The 19454-nt window shown below is 37.0% G+C and overlaps 4 protein-coding genes across 4 annotated transcripts; 3 read left to right on the forward strand and 1 right to left on the reverse strand.

Moving 5' to 3' along the window:
• The first annotated feature begins 227 nt into the window (after positions 1 to 227).
• On the forward strand, positions 228 to 5761 carry LOC113710165 (calcium-dependent protein kinase 2-like). Its single transcript, XM_027233011.2, has 8 exons — positions 228 to 1197; positions 2763 to 2906; positions 2999 to 3151; positions 4108 to 4223; positions 4598 to 4765; positions 4869 to 4996; positions 5254 to 5353; positions 5438 to 5761. Exons 1-8 carry the CDS (start codon positions 432 to 434, stop codon positions 5510 to 5512), a joined length of 1650 nt encoding a protein of 549 aa, XP_027088812.1. The 5' UTR covers positions 228 to 431; the 3' UTR covers positions 5513 to 5761.
• Positions 5762 to 8641: 2880 nt separating this feature from the next.
• On the forward strand, positions 8642 to 10806 carry LOC140014553 (uncharacterized). The gene is made up of 2 exons (XM_072065573.1): positions 8642 to 8981; positions 9818 to 10806. Exons 1-2 carry the CDS (start codon positions 8763 to 8765, stop codon positions 10727 to 10729), a joined length of 1131 nt encoding a protein of 376 aa, XP_071921674.1. The 5' UTR covers positions 8642 to 8762; the 3' UTR covers positions 10730 to 10806.
• A 495-nt stretch (positions 10807 to 11301) lies between these two features.
• Positions 11302 to 14467, forward strand: LOC140014868 (uncharacterized). Its single transcript, XM_072066494.1, has 4 exons — positions 11302 to 11860; positions 12051 to 12257; positions 12643 to 12703; positions 13180 to 14467. The coding sequence occupies exons 1-4, from the start codon at positions 11739 to 11741 to the stop codon at positions 13768 to 13770; spliced, it is 981 nt and encodes a 326-aa protein (XP_071922595.1). The 5' UTR covers positions 11302 to 11738; the 3' UTR covers positions 13771 to 14467.
• A 737-nt stretch (positions 14468 to 15204) lies between these two features.
• Positions 15205 to 17575, reverse strand: LOC113710318 (peroxidase 42-like). The gene is made up of 4 exons (XM_027233261.2): positions 17267 to 17575; positions 16977 to 17165; positions 16234 to 16399; positions 15205 to 15949 (listed from the first exon to the last, which is right to left on the reverse strand). The coding sequence occupies exons 1-4, from the start codon at positions 17489 to 17491 to the stop codon at positions 15540 to 15542; spliced, it is 990 nt and encodes a 329-aa protein (XP_027089062.1). The 5' UTR covers positions 17492 to 17575; the 3' UTR covers positions 15205 to 15539.
• Positions 17576 to 19454: the final 1879 nt, after the last annotated feature.

The raw sequence follows: 19454 nt of genomic DNA on the forward strand, positions 1-19454 counted from the left end.
AGATAACAAAAGAAAGTGACGAAGACAATTATGTCCATTGAACAAAAAATTAAAATAAAATAATAAAAGGGCAAAAACAAAATTACAAAAACAAAAATTGGACTTTGAGCCTTTGATGGGCTGGAGAAAAGTCAACCGACTACAGGTCTTGTGACTGCTGCTCTGATCTGATGAATAGCCATCTTTCGGTTGATCCTCCATCAAAATTGAGCTGGATTACGCCATTTTCCGCGTGGGGTTTTTAGCTTTGAAACCCAAAAATAATCAAGAGATTTTATTTTACTTCCCCCTGATCCCTACTTGCCATATTTTCCGAAGTTGCAATCTTTATCCTTGGATGCTCCAAAGTTCAATCATTTCCGCGAAATTTCAAGGAATCCCATCAATAAAGTCTCAAGCTTGATCTGAAATTCAATAACTTGTCTGAAGAAATGGGTGGTTGTTTCAGCAAGAAAAAGTACCCCCAATCAAGTATTAATGGGCACAGATCAGGAGGTGGTGCAGCAGCAGCAGCCACCACCACAGCATATCAGCAGAGCTACCAAACCAATCAAAAACAGGCCGTCCAATACACTCCTCAGCCACATCAAGCAGAGAGGTCTTATCAGCCGCAGCCACCGTCATCTGTTCCTGCAAAACCTTCGGCGCAACCACCCCAGAGGCCAAGGCCTGCTCAGAGGCAGGAGCCAAATACAATTTTGGGGAAGCCCTTCGACGATGTGAGGGCCCACTACACCCTTGGCAGAGAGCTGGGTAAGGGTCAGTTTGGGGTGACCTATCTTTGTACTGAGAATGCAACTGGGCAAAAATATGCCTGCAAGTCAATATTGAAAAGGAAGCTTGTGAGCAAAAATGACAAGGAGGATATGAAGAGGGAAATTCAGATAATGCAGCATTTGAGTGGACAGCCTAATATTGTGGAATTCAAGGGTGCTTATGAGGATAGGCAATCAGTGCACATTGTTATGGAACTTTGTGCTGGTGGGGAGTTGTTTGATAGGATTGTTTCTAGGGGTCATTATTCTGAGAGGGATGCTGCTGAACTTATCAGACAAATTGTGAATGTTGTCCACATTTGTCATTTTATGGGTGTGATGCATAGGGATCTCAAACCTGAGAATTTCTTATTAGCAAGCAAGGATGAAAAGTCAATGCTAAAGGCAACTGATTTTGGGCTCTCTGTCTTCATTGAAGAAGGTGAGCTTCTTGTGCACTTCGTCGTTTATTTAATTAAGTCTCAGTGACAAAAAATTTGGTGGATTAGATTTCCTGTTGTCGTTCCTGGATTAAGACTTTCCATATTTATGGAGACAGATAGTTATTCTATATGCTTCCTTGATTGTAGACTTAGTGATACATGTGATTTCTGTGTGCTACGATACCTACATGGAAGCTGTTTCTCTGAGATAATCAATAGCTATAATCCCTTAAATGTCTATCCTTGCAGGATGTTTTGCATCTTTAGATTCACTATGTCTTCTAATTCTTTTATTAAAGTCTTAAACTCATTGTGCTATGAGCAGATGTCCTTCAAGTTGCATCCTTGCATAGATAATTTGGTCAAACTCCGAGTTGTTCAGTGTATGTTATTCAGTTTTCTTATACTAGGAAAGTATGTACTCATGGGCTTATGTAGATGACAAGTTGGTTGGTATCCACGTTTCAACATTAAGAGATTGTTGTTGCCATAAATAGCCGCACTAAATCCATTCAAATAGCCCCATAAGGTTGGAAATGAAGGCTCCGTTAGTTGCATCTGACTATGTGGAAATTTTCTTCAATGAGTTAATAGCTACTTTGGTCACAGTTCTTTATAGATAGTATGAAATTTACTAAAAGTATTATGTTATATGAACTAATGGCAATGTTTTAAATACTAAAAAATATTTGCTATTACAAACTTGTAGCAATATTCTGGTAGGACGTGAGATTGAATTGGAGGTAGATTGAAATGCTGGTGTAACTTGTGCATGCATAACAGTTATCATTAAAATTCAATATGTACAGGTCATTTCTTATCTCAAACATCAAAAATTCTTTGTGAAGAACTGGAGAGAGAACTGTTTTCATTAACTTTTAGAACAAGACCCAGACCCTTGATAAAAATCTGGAAAGATAAACCATAATATTTAGTAGTCTAATGCTAACAGAGTCATGATCAATGTGGAGTTGGTTTCCTCCAAGAAATAAACCAAATAAGGAATTGAGTAACACTATGATCCTAAGTCTGTCTTAGAAAAGTAAGTAATTATGAAGTCATGATATAACTAAAATGCATTCGGCTAGGGATTGGCAATATAACAATGTTAACAGGTCCTCTGTTCTGGATCGTTGGATATCTGCTGCATCACTTGGGGTCAAATGGAAGTGCTTTACTGGCTGCAGCTTCTAATAACTTGAGCTACTTTCAAATTTCTAATTTTAGTCATAGTAAAAACTTAAATATGTACCTCCCCTAAACAAACATCAACATATCCTGCACTTCAGTGTATGTCATGGAACAGCTTCAGAAGATGCTATGGTTTTGTTTATCCTAGAATCCTCTATTTTCTCTTTGTCTATGTCAGAGGTACAATACAGTTAACCAACTCAAGTATCTTTCATATAAATCAGACATATGCTCCACTTCTAGCATTCTTCTTACTCAACTGCTTGCTAAGATCATAATCATTATTCGCTTTTTGTATATCTATTCTGATCTTATTAGTTGTTGAATAATTGGTCTTATGATATCTAATCAAATTTCACTTTACATATCTCAGGAAAGGTCTACCGTGATATAGTTGGTAGTGCATACTATGTTGCTCCTGAAGTATTGCGCCGTAGCTATGGGAAAGAAATAGATATTTGGAGTGCTGGTGTTATTTTGTATATTCTACTTAGTGGTGTACCTCCATTTTGGGCTGGTAAGGACAATAGCATTTTCCCTATATGTTGCCTTTTGATTCATGTTTTACCGTCTTTCGCTGACACATATAATTTTTTGTTTTTTTTGCAGAGACTGAAAAAGGAATATTTGATGCCATACTGCAAGGGGAAATTGACTTTGAAAGCCCGCCATGGCCATCGATTTCGAATATTGCCAAAGACCTAGTTCGCAAAATGCTGACCATGGATCCAAAAAAGAGGATCACTTCTGCACAAGTTCTTGGTATTCTTTTGTTTGCAAGCCTTGGAAGTTACATATATTAAACAAATTTCATAAATAATGTTTAAATAGTATGCACATGGTGCCTGGTTGAATGTTTTATGTATCTTACTGGGGAAGGTAAGCTGATTTGAGTCTTAGACATGTTGATCATCAACCATCTGCATCATTTCATGGTACGATTTTCTAGACAACTCATTATGGTAATTCTTGGTACACATTTTAGCAAATGAGAATCGATGTTTATGAGTTATGACTGATAAGATGCTAGACCATATTTCATATAAATCTGGAGTATGGCTTGAATTGGGGATGAAATAAATTAGCTTCAACAAAAATTAGCTATGTTCAGAGACTGACAAACATGCTATAGGTAATGGAAAGGTTTTCAATCTAACCTGCAATACTAGTGAGAGGACCATGGAAGTCGAGACCTGATTAGGGATGGATCTATCATCTGATGAATGAGTTGATATATTAGAGAAGCACACATTAGCTGATTTCTCAGGAAACAGGGATGAATTTCTCTTCTTTCTTTTTAGTTAAGTTTTCTTCTATATTGGTTGCCCTGAATATCCTGTATCATATATATGTGTTTGGGCCTAATTAATGTACTTTGTTATTTTCTTGTTTAGCTCTTATCTAGTCTGCTTGTTTTGCTTCTTTATGCTAATATAAGTTCATTACTCTATGTTTTGGTGACACATTTTGGGTCACTGAAGATTGACAGTTCGATTATCAGTTGGATCAAGAATTGGTTTTTCTAATTCTACAGTCTCATTTCCATGTATTTCTGTTTTTCTTTTCTTGCCAAAATTAAAACTTAATCAGATTCATTAGCTATATTTTGAAATGCATTCCATAACTTTGAGTGCCTTTTTCTATTATCTGCTTGATAACATGTGGTACATGATTACTCCTGAATTAACTTTTTAACGTTGTTTGCTTTGTCTATACAGAGCATCCATGGATAAGAGTAGGTGGAGAAGCATCAGATAAGCCAATTGATAGTGCAGTACTGTCCAGAATGAAGCAATTCAGAGCAATGAACAAGCTCAAGAAACTCGCTCTGAAGGTGATCTACAGTGTTCTGTTTCTTGTCGAACATAAATGGACCAATCACTCTAATTAGAAAGACTCTGAATCATATTCAATTAAAATAACTAGACACCCTGTTAACCTGTCGATAACCTAAGCTTTAGAAGGCTCCCCATATGTTTCATTTACTGTAGAATAAGGGCTTCTTAAATGTAAAATTCCTACATATCTTTCGGACACTGATATAATTGAGATTTAGTTCTTGTTTAATCCATTGAAGGAGAGAAATCTTCCCACAAAAATCTTCATCACTTGTTAGCTGTGAATTGATGCCAATGGATCTTCGAGATTGTGTACATGGGACTCATCTGATCTCTGTGCTTGTTAATTTCCATTTTTAATATACCACAGGTCATTGCTGAAAACTTATCTGAAGAAGAAATCAAAGGTCTTAAAGCAATGTTCACAAATATAGATACCGACAATAGTGGCACAATTACTTATGAAGAGTTGAAATCTGGATTGGCTCGACTTGGATCTAAGTTGTCAGAGAACGAAGTGAAGCAACTCATGGAAGCTGTAAGTAACAACGCATTCAGCTAGAAGTAGATCAGTTGACTTTTTTGCAATTCATCTTCTTTGTTGGTTACACCCTACGATCATATATCATTCTTTATTTCAGGCTGATGTGGATGGTAATGGATCCATTGACTACATTGAATTTATTACTGCTACAATGCACAGACACAGGCTTGAAAGAGATGAGCATCTGTATAAAGCATTCCAGCACTTTGACACGGATCATAGTGGGTGAGTCGATATAATGGTCAAACTTCTCGGTTTTGTTACATGCATGTGGTATTTAGTTTGAAACTTCTGCCAACTCTAGCTGCCCCAGAAGCACACCTAACTGTTTGGAAGAGCTTTGAGAGTTGTTAGAAATTTTCTTCATTTATTTCTTGGAGGACAGACACTTTATCCTGATTAATTGTCCACCTAAATCATCTTTCCTCATGAGCTGCTTCTGAAATATTAGTGACTTTTGATTATTATTGGTGTGATAACAGCTTTATCACGAGAGATGAACTGGAGTCTGCTATGATGGAGTATGGAATGGGTGATGAGGCCACCATAAAGGAAATTATTTCAGAGGTGGATACAGATAATGTAAGTGTCCTTTGATTCTCATAAAAAACATTTCACAATCGATTTTGGATCCAATTGTAGCATAATATCTGTTGCACTTTACAGGATGGGAGAATCAATTATGAGGAGTTTTGTGCAATGATGAGAAGTGGAACTGCAGCACAGGGGAAGCTCTTCTAGAACGTAAGCACTTGACCTCTCAAGGGAAGTTCTAATGATTTGCTAGGTACAGTAAGAGAGGTCTGCTGGTAAAAGGGCTATTTGGCCTGAGGACGCATGAGTTAGCATTTTTTTTTTCTGTATCTTTCGCCAAAATTGTGTATCAAAACGATTGTAGTCAACACAGAATGAGGCCTATAGTTTGGATTTCTTCTGGAGTAAATCGCAGTTGTGCATATTTGGTTGAATAATAACTGTGTTTCACCCAAATTTTACATTGTCTTCAACTGGGGTATATTGTTTAAGGTTTATAAGGTTGCATGTGAATGATATGCTTGAAATGAACAGAAGAAATGCTGATGGCTGTCTTTCAGATTTAACATGGGGAGAGAAATTATGACGACTCACTTTGTAATTTGTATCAGGCAAATGCAGCAAAATAGGAATTGCAGTAGTTTGTCCATCATCTTTACCCAGAAGTGGGAGGCATTATAGGTTTCCTTCCATCTGATTAACCAACTTCCATGACTCATTCATTATAACCCAATGAAATGGGAGGAAAAAAAATTTACTAACAATCTTACATAGGACCAGACAGATTGAATGACCAAGATAATCAATCAATTTTGGTAGTTTATAAAAGAGAGAAAAACAATCAATGTTGTTAAATATACACACACAGCACTTGCACATATCTTGTTCTTGGGTTCGATCTTTAACTGAGTATATTGCAGCCCAAGCCTAGTTCTAGGACCAAACAGATTGAGCTCAGTCCAACCAATCCTATTAACAGTCCTAGATTAGATAGGACCCTTAAACAAGCGTATTTCACAGACCTCTAGGGAAAAATGGGAATCAATTTAAAGCTGTCAGAAACATTTTTCCAATATCTCAAGTTCCATGAAAGGCCATCACGACTTTACAAGATTCCACAACTTGTAACCTGTTCTGTATTTCATTTTTAAGTTTGTCCTTTTTCCAAATGTGTCAACCACCCATCCTAGGATAATATGCGTTATTTATCTGTTATAAAGACACTCATAAACAGTTTTTTTTTTCTCTTTCTTTCGAAGGAAGACTATAAATTTTACAAGAGGAAATGAAAAAAGGGAGTATTTTCTGAGACCTCACGATCGCTCGATCAATATCTCCACCCACTAAATTGAATTCTAGGCATCACTTGGCAATGTTCCGGTAAATGGCATAAAGAACCACTTAAGGGTAGATTGGCATTTAAAAATTTGAATAACATAACATGAAGTGTTCAATGAATTTTGCTGTCTTGGATCGTGAACAGTTTAGGGGTGAACTCATCTTAAACATTAGTTGGCTTAAGATGACAAGTGCACAAATGAAGAATCCGAGGGTAAGTTTGATATTCCCTGACACAAACTGCATTAGGACAACCATTTAGGTTAACTATTGCAGGTGAGGAATATATTTTAAGCTCGAATGCTTTGCGCAATAAGCATATGATCGTGTGCACGTGTGCACGAGCTTTCTTTATTCTGGGAAAAAGTATTCATTTCCCATAAGCCCGAGAAAGACAGCACAATTCAGTCTTCTCTACCTTGATTAATTATTGGTATAGCAACTTTCCCACATTAACATCTAGCATTCTCCTATCAAGATCTTCAAACAAATCCCAAAAATAAGCATATTAACAAAAAAAAAAAAAAAAACAATACAAGGATACACTTAAAGACCTATATTGAATGGAAGTATAGAGTGATGAGCATGTTCATTTCTCGAAACACAAGAACAAAAGATAGTAGGGTTCATGAAGTAACAATCTTCTTGATGGTTAGGTGAATTGGTGTTAGTATACAATGAATGTGCAAGTTCAAGTGATTATATGTCCACCACAATTTCAAACGCTTTTCTTGATTTCAGTACAAAGCTATAAAATCTGTTGTATTAAATTTGGCCAAGTTGCTTGCCTCTTAGTCGAGAAGTTCGATAAGCACCACTGTTATAGCATGTTATAATTAGCCTCGGATGCTCCTAGCATGTCGATTGTTGTGCCTCCAGCCACTCTCCATGTACTCAATCTGTCATTACCTACGCTTTCTTATTTAATTAGTAGCACTAATTCTCTAGCATTTTGTTGTTCTAACACTAAACAAAACCTTGTTAATTGTTTATTTTATTTCAATCATGTTGATATTCATACGTACGGTGGTATAACTTGACTTCTTTTTCGTCGTAACGACATTAATTTTTGATAAGAAAAACAACAATAATGGTACGGAGATTAACTTCAAATTGTTTAAAAAAATATTAAGTACACCATGTGCAATAATCGCTGCCTTCTCAAATTGTTCTAGGTAGGTCAAAAGAGCTGCAATTTTCTTCTTTAGCCCCTTGTGAATATTTAGACAGACGTTTTAGAGTCCAAATTTGTTATGCATGAAAGCATTTGTCTCTTTGGAACATTAGAGTTTCTTTTTTGTTATGACAAAGGTGCATCACAAGGTCTTCTTTATCTCTTCCGGCCATCTAGCAAGACCAAGACCATCTGCACAATGATTCATGGAAAATTGCTACTAATAGTTGAAGTTTAGTGAATCAAGAGGAGAATTAAAAACCGCCCAAATTGATTTCTTCTTATATAACTAGTTAAACTTTATATAAGAGTAAGATGAAATGGTAATAAAAACAGTAATATTTCTACGTAAGATGGTTTTAAGGTAAGATGTTACACAATGAAAGAAAATCCAACCATTTTAACAATTACAAGAATCTCTTTTTTGTGATTACACGTAAAAATATCTAATGTAAATAATCGTAGTACCATCAATCCTAGGAAGAGCACATGGCATTGCATGCAGCCTCCCACGGCCATCGGCCTCATTTACGAAACTGATACATCTACCAAACAAAAACGCTTACCGTTTTTCTGATCATTAAAAGTTCTATTTCCATCTACCAAACCAAAAACACTTAAGAACTTCATGACATTCTTGGGGCTGATCCATCTCTCTAACTGCAACTTCAGCAGCAACCATCATGCAATAGCAAGCAAAAGTCTTTATTCATTATCCATCTAGCTTCTGTTAGCTCCAAAAAATAAAAATAAAAACCCCACCTCGGTTTAGATTCTAGATTAGACTTAGCCTCTTTCTCTTAGTCCGTGCAAGTTGCTCTTTGTTTATCCCATCTAACATTTCTTGTCCCATTGCTGCACTATACTGCAAGTGAATTTTCTTCTTCAGGTTCCGACTTCTGAGAGTTAGGATTTTGTCTCCGATTATTTATTGAGAACGTAAGAATGGTGGAGCTTCAGTCTCGTGCAAGCTTGGTGAATGCATCTGCATTACGTGCTATAGACAGTGAAGTAAAGGGGGACAGTTCTGTCAATCTCGTTGCTGAGATTTCAGCTGAGTTGCAAAGGGAAAAGCAGAAAAATGCTGAACTTATGCAGAGAATAACTGTACTTGAAGCCCAAACAAGAGAAAGAGATAATGGCCCTTTGGTTTTTTGTGGACAAGTAAGCTTGCCCAACTCAAAACATTCATCATCATTTCTCTGCTTAATCCGCGATTGATCAAGTGTATGTTGTTTTCGCTTGTATGATTGCACATGGTTTCATCTGAGGACTTTATTGCTTCAACATTTTCTACTATTGATAATCAGTTTTGTTTTCCATAGTACCTTGGACGAAATTAAAATAAGAAATTTCTTTGATAACCATAACCAAGAAACATCTGTGTATGCGAGGTAAAATTGTGAGACGACAAACTAGCATACCATGCAATAGGATCAATAAAATTGAGACCGCATTGACTGTAATGTCTATGCAAAAATGATATTTTTCCTTTTTTAATCTTCAACCTTTACGCCCTGGCCTTTGTTTCACTGAGTTACAAGGAACCAAAAAATAATTAAATGAGCTAGATTTTTAGAGTTTAATTAATATAAGTTGTTTTTGAGTATAAAGTATTGTAGAGAAATAAATTTATAGCTCTTATGAAGATAAATTTTTCATTTGTAGTTTGTTGAAACTCCATAGCTTGTCACAAGCATTTAATGATTTGTATTTATGCTGACAATTCTCATATTAGTTGACACTTCCAAACAATGTCATGACAGAAACTCATTGATTGACAGAGAAATTGTTGACTTTCAAAATGTGATACAAGTGAGTTGGTGCTATATGTTAATTAATTCATAAAATTCTCAGATTAACTTTTTTTTTTCAGTATTTTGTGCATCCTAGTTGCTATTTGATGATTATTGACTGATTGAAGAGGTACTGAGATTCTATGATGAGCAATTCTGGCTTCTGTTATCTATTTGCTTTCCTCTTTTCAATCTCAACTGTAGGATTATTGTCGAAAGACTCAAAACACAGTTGAACACATGTCCAAGAGACAGAAGGTAGAAACAAATTCAATGAAACCTGAAGGTGAAGATATCAGGGTGGGCTCATACATGAAGCATAATAGCCAATGCATGCCAGATAAAGACGTGTCTATGAAAGAAGGCATTGTCACCTGGATGGGCATGGATGAAACTGAATTTTTGCAGTCTGAATTCCTGAAAGGGAGTGATTCTGCTGCAGAGTTTGAAGATACAGATGACACTGGTGATGAAGATGGTGAAGCGGATGTAATAAATAGTTTTGGCACTGACCCAAAAAGTAAGGAAAATTCCAAAGAATTAACTTGTGCTAAAGAGGTGAAAGAAATTCTTTTGAAACAGGAAGTTAATGGGGAAGGAGATACACAAAATGTGGCAAGTCCCTCAAGCAGTCAGGGGAAGCTGATGTCTGCTGCACGTGTAGACAAACAATTTCATGAGTATGTGATAGAGAAAAGGTTAAAATCATGTATGAATCCTATTGCTAGCTCAAGGGAATGTGATCACCAATATACAAAAGAAACAGTCATGACTGGTGATCATGGGTATACATCATATTCTTGTACCCCTCGAGGGGAGATCAAAATATGTGACAACATGTTTCTACAGAAAAAGCCTCCTAAGATAGCTTTCTGTCCAAAGGAGGTCAAGAGAATGATACAGTCAAAACAGCTCTTGGTGAAAAATGCTCAGTCTCACACTGTTAGGAAGATCATAGTCTTTGCATCCCTTGGCATAAGACATGGATGTGAAGACATGTATGAATTAGACTTCAATCATTTTAGCATTTTACGGAAGGGGGAACCATATTTGTCCCCCAAGGATCCTGGGGTAAGCTTTCTTTTATTAATTGTGACTTCAGGTGTTCCATGTTAGACTGATTTAATATGAAACGAGAATTCCTTTGAAATAGTGATGCTGCTTGTTTAATTAAGTCAAGACTCCAATTACTTATAAGGCCCATATTGTTCGTCTTTGGCATGTATATCGAATACCAATCTCATCAGCATCATCATGCCCGTTACTGCAGATTTTTCTTTTGTCATCTACTTCTGGTGAATATGAACCGCCCTGTGCTGATCCCTTTGGTTTAGCTGACATCAAGCCTTAACAGTGCAAAATATTGTGCAATGCTTTAGACCTCAAACTTTGAACTTCCAATGATTTTTTCAAGTAATAGCAGCCTTGTTAAATTCTCAGGTTGAAAGAATGCATGATTTATACATGTTATCTCTTGTATTGTTTGTTGGTGATTTGGCGGAAATAGTGCTTCTCTTGCATTGCTTTTAAACTCAGCTGACATGGCCTCGAGGGATAGTACAAATGGCTAAAAGGAAAAAAAAAAAAAAAAAAAAAAAAAAAAAAAAAGAAGAAGATGGATGAAGAATAACTTGTACTCATTCAAAGAGGTGATATTATCCTTGTATCAAATTTCTTCTTCTTCTCTTTTTTTGAACACTCTTTTGTATCAATTAGTGTCTGCAATGAATCCTTTTTCTTTTTTTTCTGGGGATTTGATGCAAGTTCAATGGCTTCAGTCTACTGGCTTAGTGAAGGATTTGACATGCAAGTCTTCTATGTGCTATTAGAGAACTATTGGGTCAAATGATATCTGAACAGCAATTTAGGTTAAGATCCCTGAGTCCCAGTCCTACGAAAGTGGTCTATGGTTTCCCTTTGTACAATGGAGTGATGCCTTACAGTTCATCCAACTCTATGTTCTCATTGTGGTTCCTTATCTGTGAGCTTGATGAGTTTTGATAGAATCAATATTTTTTTTAGGTATCAATAGAGTTTATTTCAATTTTTGTCCTAGGAACATGTTTTATATGAAAACCCTGGGGTCCGGAGGAAGATCTTCTATCCCAACCGGCAGAATCCTACCATGTGTCCTGTCCAAATTCTTCAAGAGGAAAAGGCTATGCGTCCACAAGATGCTAGCTGCCCCTCATGCTTATTCCTGTGCATTAAATATGGTGGAAGGACCAGAAATATTCCCCAAAATGAGTAAGTATGAATCTCACTGATCTTTTTTTGGGGCGTTCTATTCAGCGGGGTTTACTGATAGGCGCAACCTTGCGTTCCAACAACTCATCAGTACTTCGTGGCGTCAAGTTCTTGTATTTGTATCCGATGCATAAAAATTACAGCTGGTTCTTCAGCATAAGCTGAAACTCTTCTATGATTTAATATCCAGATATGTCAGGCAGCGAATGGGAAGAAACAAGCTCAAATCCTTTGGGCCTGCTATTTGTAGAATGTCAATGCTAGTCCATATACGCGGAGGAAGCTTCTTTTTCAAGGCTTTAGGTATCACACTTCTGTTTATGGCTGGATATCCTGATGACCTTGTTCAAAGGGAAACAAAGTACAGGAACTTGGATCTCCTTCAGAAATACTACAGGTAATTTGTATCAGAAATACTCCTGCTGAGGTGCTGATAACCAATCTTTCTAACTGCATATAACTGTAATATTATCAGAACCTCAGAACTGTTTACCAGAGAACAGGACTAAATGAGATAACAATGTAGCAGGACTCCATTGACATGTTCAGTCTGCATGCATGATTAAAAAGAACTAGTAGCTTTCCAAGTGAACATGAGCAATGACACTGAATCATGTTTCAAAATTTTTATACTTCAAGGCTCATTACACCAAGAGGATGAGCAGCATAAGATTTTGCATGGTTTGATTTGTCAAACCAGGCACAATTCAGAGTTGCTCTTCTGCCAGCTATCCTTAACCTCTGCCCACAACTTGCTTATCCCACAATGTTTTTCATCACAGGACAGATGAAGATGCTGAAGGGGAGGAATTATTTCTGCCAGACCCGGTCAATACAGATACTGTAAGTTCATGACTATGAGTTGGCTAGTCTAGAAATTTGCATATTCTTTATTCTTTTTTTTTTTTGGTATGTTGTCCTGAAACAAGATGCTGCAAGTAATATTGTTGGAGTATTAACTATAATTTTAAAATTTTATTTTGAATTCCTTAAGTTCTTGATTTTAGTTCATCCTCATCAAAAAGTTTAAATGTTCAATACCTATTGAATGGATGTGAGTTACTTGTTTTGAGTTTGAACTCTGAAGATGAATCCTCCTGAAAAGCAATTCTCTCCAGCTCTTGTTATTTTAAAGCAGGATTCAGAATATATAGCATACAGATGTTGTAGGGTGGACATAAATTGCTGCAACAATGAGACAGTGCCTTCATGGGAGTGCTAAAAAATATGCACCTCAGACCTCTTAGTTTTGCAGCCTGACCATTTATCTTGATCTGTCCAAAATAAACAGGATCTGATTTTATCATATTTTCTTGCAGAATGACAGTCTTCCTTCTTCACTCTTAAGCATGAAGACTATCTCAAGAAAATTAAAATGCAAGAAAAACAGTTACTCAGCCTGCCATGGTACTAAGGAGAAAACCTCAATCTTGCCCTCAGCCCCTTCAACCTGTGGAGCCTCTTCACAGTTTGAACTAAAGGGATATGCTTCATTGCAAAACCAAGCAATCACAGCTGCTCAGTCCATAACATATCAATCTCCAGCAGACTTGTTCTCCAATGCCAACCCTCTAATCGGCAATGCTAATTCAAACATCATCCAATGTGATCAATCATCATGTCCTATGTTCCCACCTCATCCAACAAGTTCCTTTGTGCCCATGATGTATTGGCATCCATCCACTGCCTTCCTTCACTACCCTCATCCATCTTCTCATAGCTTTAGGTATCCCATTGCTGGGAATTACATCTCTATCTATCCACAGCCTTATTATGGCCCTCCTACTCTAATACCAAAGCCATCAAAAGATACTTGGAAGAGTGATGTAGCATCTGAGAATGCTAACTATGATTCTAATAGCACTTCATGCAGTATAGAGCCAAAAAAGATCAGAAAATCTGACAAGTGAGACAAATAGGATTCTATAGCTTTTTATGCGAATTATCATTCTTCAGCAGTGCCATTCAAGAGGGACTTCTACTCCTCTAGTTGAACTTAACTCAAAGGTGTTGGTGGATACTAATTGTCATATATGCTTCAAACCATTGACTTGGAGTTCTTTATATGTGTAATTTGTGGGCTTTCGATTCCTGCTTCTACCGTGGTTCAACAAATTTGCTGGTCTTTCAATTCCAGCTTCTACTGCGGTTCAACATTGCTACTGGAAAGCAATTGGCCGTGGTGACTCCTTTCAAAATATTGGTACTTTGGCACCAAGGATTGCCTGTAAATTCAGTTCCAGAATTACCAGCCAGTGTGGAGGGTACCTAGATTAGATAAACTGGATTGTCTCAATTTCGCATTGTAAGTAATGTTCGATTTATTTAGGAGGTATGGTTGTTATGTCTCCCACATGCATGTTCTCCTTGTTTGGTCACAGGAAGGATGCTTCAAAAAATTAAGATCAAATTGGAGAGAAGATCAAAGACAGTAGGATTCTCCTTGAAATATGCTACTGAAACGCGCATGTCCTTGACTACTGAATATGAAAAGAATTGTGGTTCAGGAATGTGATGAAAGTAACGGTGTATAAAAGAAAAAGTGCTAAGTAGAGAAAATTTAGTAGATCTCAATCTGTTGGGGGTACTTTCTTGCAGAAGCATAAATCTAGCCAAATATATCTTCTTTACTTGTTACAGTAAGAAACGTATTGTCAATGTATTCTGGAATCAATCTGGCATTCCAGTTTTCCTCGTTAGTCACCTATATTTGGCAATTGCCACAGGTACACTCCTGAGGTGAAATGGTGTTAAAAGGTTCTGCACCAAGGTTTCTTTGGGCTGAAAACGTAGATGTTTGAACTGTCAAAGTGAATGCTGAGTTTCTTAAATTAAGCTAAATTTGATATTTGAATAGATCAACTCAATCGACTAGTAACTGCATATCATACCTTTTTGCTAAAGTAGATATGATGGTTATTAACAATAATTATCCACCATAAGGTATTTTTCTATTCTCTAGTCTGGAAGTCTCGAGCCATGATGGCTTGCAGCAGAGAATCATTCTTAATTCTCCTTGTGTGGCTGGACTTGGCTACAATGATCTCTTACCTAATACAAACATGCCCCAATAAAAGAAAATTTAATATGGATAAAGTTACATCCGCTCATGCAAGGGAATCTTATCTTTATGTATTTAATTCTTATTTTAGCAATTTCTCTGAGGGCCCTTACTTCGCTTTTCCTTTATTGGTTTTTGTCCCCTTGAAGAGGACGGATGCTCCTCTTTCTTTTTCTTTGTTGAAAGGATGCTTCTCTTTCACTCGTTCCAGATCTATACTTGCAGCCATAATTGCAAATTTGCAATAATGAACTTCAAAGAAAATACAGTGTGCAAGTATTACTTTAATCTTCAAATCTGCTAAAGCAACCATCACATTGCAAATGCTGCATATTAATCTATCACAACCACCATCATCATCAACAATACATCATGATCCACGCGAACATTCACCATGATCATTACTAAGATCGACCTTGGAAGGTCACAGCTCACAGGCAATCAAGCAACAACGAAATACATAAAACCTACAAGACAAATAGTGCGTAATATCAACATGGGTCACAGCCACTGGCGTGTGAACCTCAAATTTATTGGTCAATCCTCCCTTTCTTCTCCTTCCTGAACGCATGCATCAGAGAAGAAAAAAGGTGGGATTTTTACAGCAATGCAAACCCTTTAATGGAGCTTGTTTGCAAGATTGCATTGTTTTCTGACCTCTCCCTTTGATCCTGTAAGAGGGTTGTTCTCAGAGAGAATGGTGATGGCTCTAGAGAACTCCTTGAAGAAGTAGTCTTGGCTCTTGGCCATTTTCTTGACGTAGGGTTTGGTTCTTTTGTCATTAGCCAATTGGTGGTCCACGAGCAATAATCCTTTGTTGTCCAATATGTTTCTGTAGTAATTGTTGTCCAGTATCATGGGTGTCCCACGGTCATTTCTCACATACTGGACTGCCTTTGGATCAGGGATCGTGTCAGGGCACTTCTTGAGCATGTGCTCTACATGGGAAGCTGGGAGTGCTGGATCAACCTCTGGGTATAGCCGGTGAACCAGCTTCACACAGTGGGTTCTGCCCACACTGTGAGCACCTTCACCCATAGATTAATAGCAAAGTTAATTCAGCCCTTCTTTTCTTTGCTAGAAATATGTTCAGGTATGTAAAAGTACTGCTAAAATTCTAAGATGATCAATTTAATATTCCTAAGGGAATGCTAAGCTAGTTTCAGCAGTAGAATTGTCTGAAACTATTTTAAGTGCTTATACAGGGTGTGAGTTCTGAGTACAACCCCGTGTTTAGATATGGACAATGCATCTTAATTTCTTGTGCCTATTCTTAGGAACAAAATGTAGGAAAAGGTATGGGAGTATATACCTAACAAGGCAACAACTCCAGGGGCATCAATACCAATAGATCCAAATCGGTCAAGGACAACGGTCATGCTCTCATTGTGATCCGGGAGATGCTGCTCAAGAATCTCTGCTCTGCTCCTTCTGCCATCCCTTCTTCCAGTTTTAAGTGGAATATATGGGCCTCCCAACTGTACAAAAAAGTTTCAAAACACAGGATTATACCAATTTCTAAAGTGTATTCACAAAATACCAGAAGAAAACATACCAATTTCCACTGTACTTCAAGAAAAATACAGTGAGAAACGAGCCCTTAATGTAAGATAGGAAAGAGGAAGTTCGGTATAGGTATAACACAAGATTCCGCTACTACCCCCGCATCAAGTCTCTAACTAGCTTCCAAGTGGAACAGAGAATAGGAGCTATCTGGTTAGTAGATTATTTGGAATATTTTCTTTAAAGAATACCGTAGCATTTTTATTAATGTGATGTATGTAAGGAAAAGGTGATTGAAAAATGTGTATATGATTCAAACAAACCGGTGTTTCTTTAAAGTTGTCCGGAAGAAACACGACGATTATTCACCAGCACGACACAAATTGGAGAACTTTAGAGCCCTGTACCATAACTTTAAGCGTCCAAGTGGTTCACATGTTCAGGAAAAAAAATTTTACTTCAAATGGTGCATAGCACAAATAAAAATGTTACAGAAAATAGTTTTACTAAAAAAGATAGTACTATGAACTTTAATAGGAAGATTCAACTTACAGCAACGATGCCATCTCTGGCAGACAACACCAGTATATCAGCACAGGAAACAACTCCAGGGCACTCTCTTTCCACAGCGTCTTTGATGTCCTCAATGTATCTGAAGTTCCTCATACCAAAGCTCCTGTCTGTCTCCTTCTCGGACAAGACTCTCCTGGTTGAGTCCAGCAGCAATGAAGCATCACATGACTGCAAAACAAAACAAACGATGCATCAACTTCAATAATTTCAAGAATTTACGCATAAAATTCTCTAACGCAGAATAATATTGATATAGTAGTATCGAGCACCTCGACAAAGCAGTCATGGAAAATGTTCCTTAGCCAGGAGAATGCAGTGTTCTTGTGGCGCTTGTAGAGAAGCTTGACTTGCTCCCTGATGATATCTTCAGCTTGAGGGCATGAATCCTTGTAGAAGTTCATGAGAAGACCAGGGTCTTCCCCATTTTCTTCTGCAAAAGCAGAGAAGGCAAAGAAGGAGAGGATGGCAAAGATGAAGAGAGCTCTGGAATTCATCTTTTCCGTACAACAGTAAAGTAAAGGTCACTGACCTTGCATTTTGGATCGCTTGCCAAGCTACCTCTTAAATAAGGGAAAAGGAAGATTTTTTTCAAAACCAGCAACAAAAGGAAGCTACAGGTGTTCTTTTCATTATTCATAAAAGATCCAGTGATGTATGTGAGAATTATGCTTAGACCCCTATAGTTTTAACAGCACCCCTCAGGCATCCGAAGGTAGTGTTTCCAAATAGTATTCCTTTTGTCCCACTTTTATAATTTTGATTTTTTCTACATAGTTTAAGAAAATTAGTTAACTTTGTTAGAATAGTAAATCCAATCTATTTTTTTTTTAAAATATCCTTACATTAGGGGTATAACTAATCATTATACCTTTATAATTAGAGACGCTAGAAATTTAAGTTACTCATAAATTGTTCTTAAACAACTCGATCAATAGTTGGACTCGAACTCAATTAAAATCTAGTTTAAATCGAGTTTGAGCATCCCGTTTGTCAATTCAAATTGAGCACAAGCCTTAGAGAAGGAGGTTCGAATGCTCGACAAACTTATTTGTATAATTAGGCATAGAAGTTGTGAAATTTACCACTAAAAAATGGAACTCGAACTCGATATGCTCACTAGGATCCTCAAGTTTAATCAAGTTGAGTTCGAACTCATATTCTAGTTGCTTGAGTAGAGTTTGAGTTTAAGAATCGTCGCTCGTTCGATCTCAAGTTTGAGCTCGAGTAATACTACCAATAATTGAATTGGAGATTGAGCATGATATTATTCGAAATCAACTAGACTCAAATGCAACCCTAATTATAACAACAATGCCGATGGAAAGTTACACCATACATGTCATGAACCAGAGTAATTATTGAATAAGGCATGTTATTCTCACTAATAACACCTTATCATCCCAACCTAACTCTCCCCCCAAATTTCACAATATGTACGTTTTTCATCGCATCTTTCATTTCTTGCTCTCCAAATATTCATACATCGTTCCATTTTTAACTCACTACCCTTTCCAAATGACCAAAACCCAAAACCACAATAAATCTTATATTAGTCTTGAATCCAACTCTACCAATTATTTTTTTTGCCTTTTTTCTGGAAATATTTTTATGTTCTAAGTTTTAACACACAATTTGACGTGCAAACTCATACAAGTAGACACCAAGGGCATGGTGCAAGGGAAGCAGCCCTGCAGGCTGCAGCAAAATCTTTCTGAATTTCTTTCTTATAGCAATCTCTTCACGTAAAGGGTTTGACTATCTGTAAATGTTATGATAGTCATTTTCAACCATAAATGCAAATACAATTACCCAAACTTATGGGGGCGTGCTCGTAATTAACATACCTCAAGGGGAGGTTTTGTCAAATTATCTTTAGTGAAGAGCTGCAGTCGTCAGCTTGTCATGCTGATGCATTTGCCTTATCTTGACATTTGTATCGGTGCAGCATTTACGGCTGACGCCCAAGAAAAGCATTGGCGTTTCAGCACCGCAGTCTACCTGTTTTCGGGAGCCGGGCACTTGAATTAGTTACTAGTATTACTTATTAGTAGCGTGGTACAAACCGAGGAATAGAACTTGTTACTACAAATGTTAGAATTAAATCTACACATATTTGGTAAATGTCTTTTAAATCAAATGACAAGCATTTACACTAGGGACATTGTATAGTAAGAGCGTATAGAAGGATGAAAAGAGTTTTTTTTTTTTTTTTTTGGGGTGTAAAACAAGCAGTTGGGAGGAGAACGTGTTTGTTTTACTGAAAAAATATTAGTTTAAGGATTAATTTTCTATGCATTAACTGACAGTATATACACTTTCATCGTTAGATGCATGACAGATTATCTAAATTTGAATTTAAAACTCAATTTTTGCTTTTTCTTTCCCAATTTTTAAATCTCGCTCATTTCCTTACTTAAAATATATAAATGATGGTTGGGACCGACATTTCTCGATTTC

The sequence above is a fragment of the Coffea arabica genome, chromosome 9e (assembly GCF_036785885.1).
Source record: "Coffea arabica cultivar ET-39 chromosome 9e, Coffea Arabica ET-39 HiFi, whole genome shotgun sequence".
In the NCBI taxonomy this organism is placed as follows: domain Eukaryota; kingdom Viridiplantae; phylum Streptophyta; class Magnoliopsida; order Gentianales; family Rubiaceae; genus Coffea; species Coffea arabica.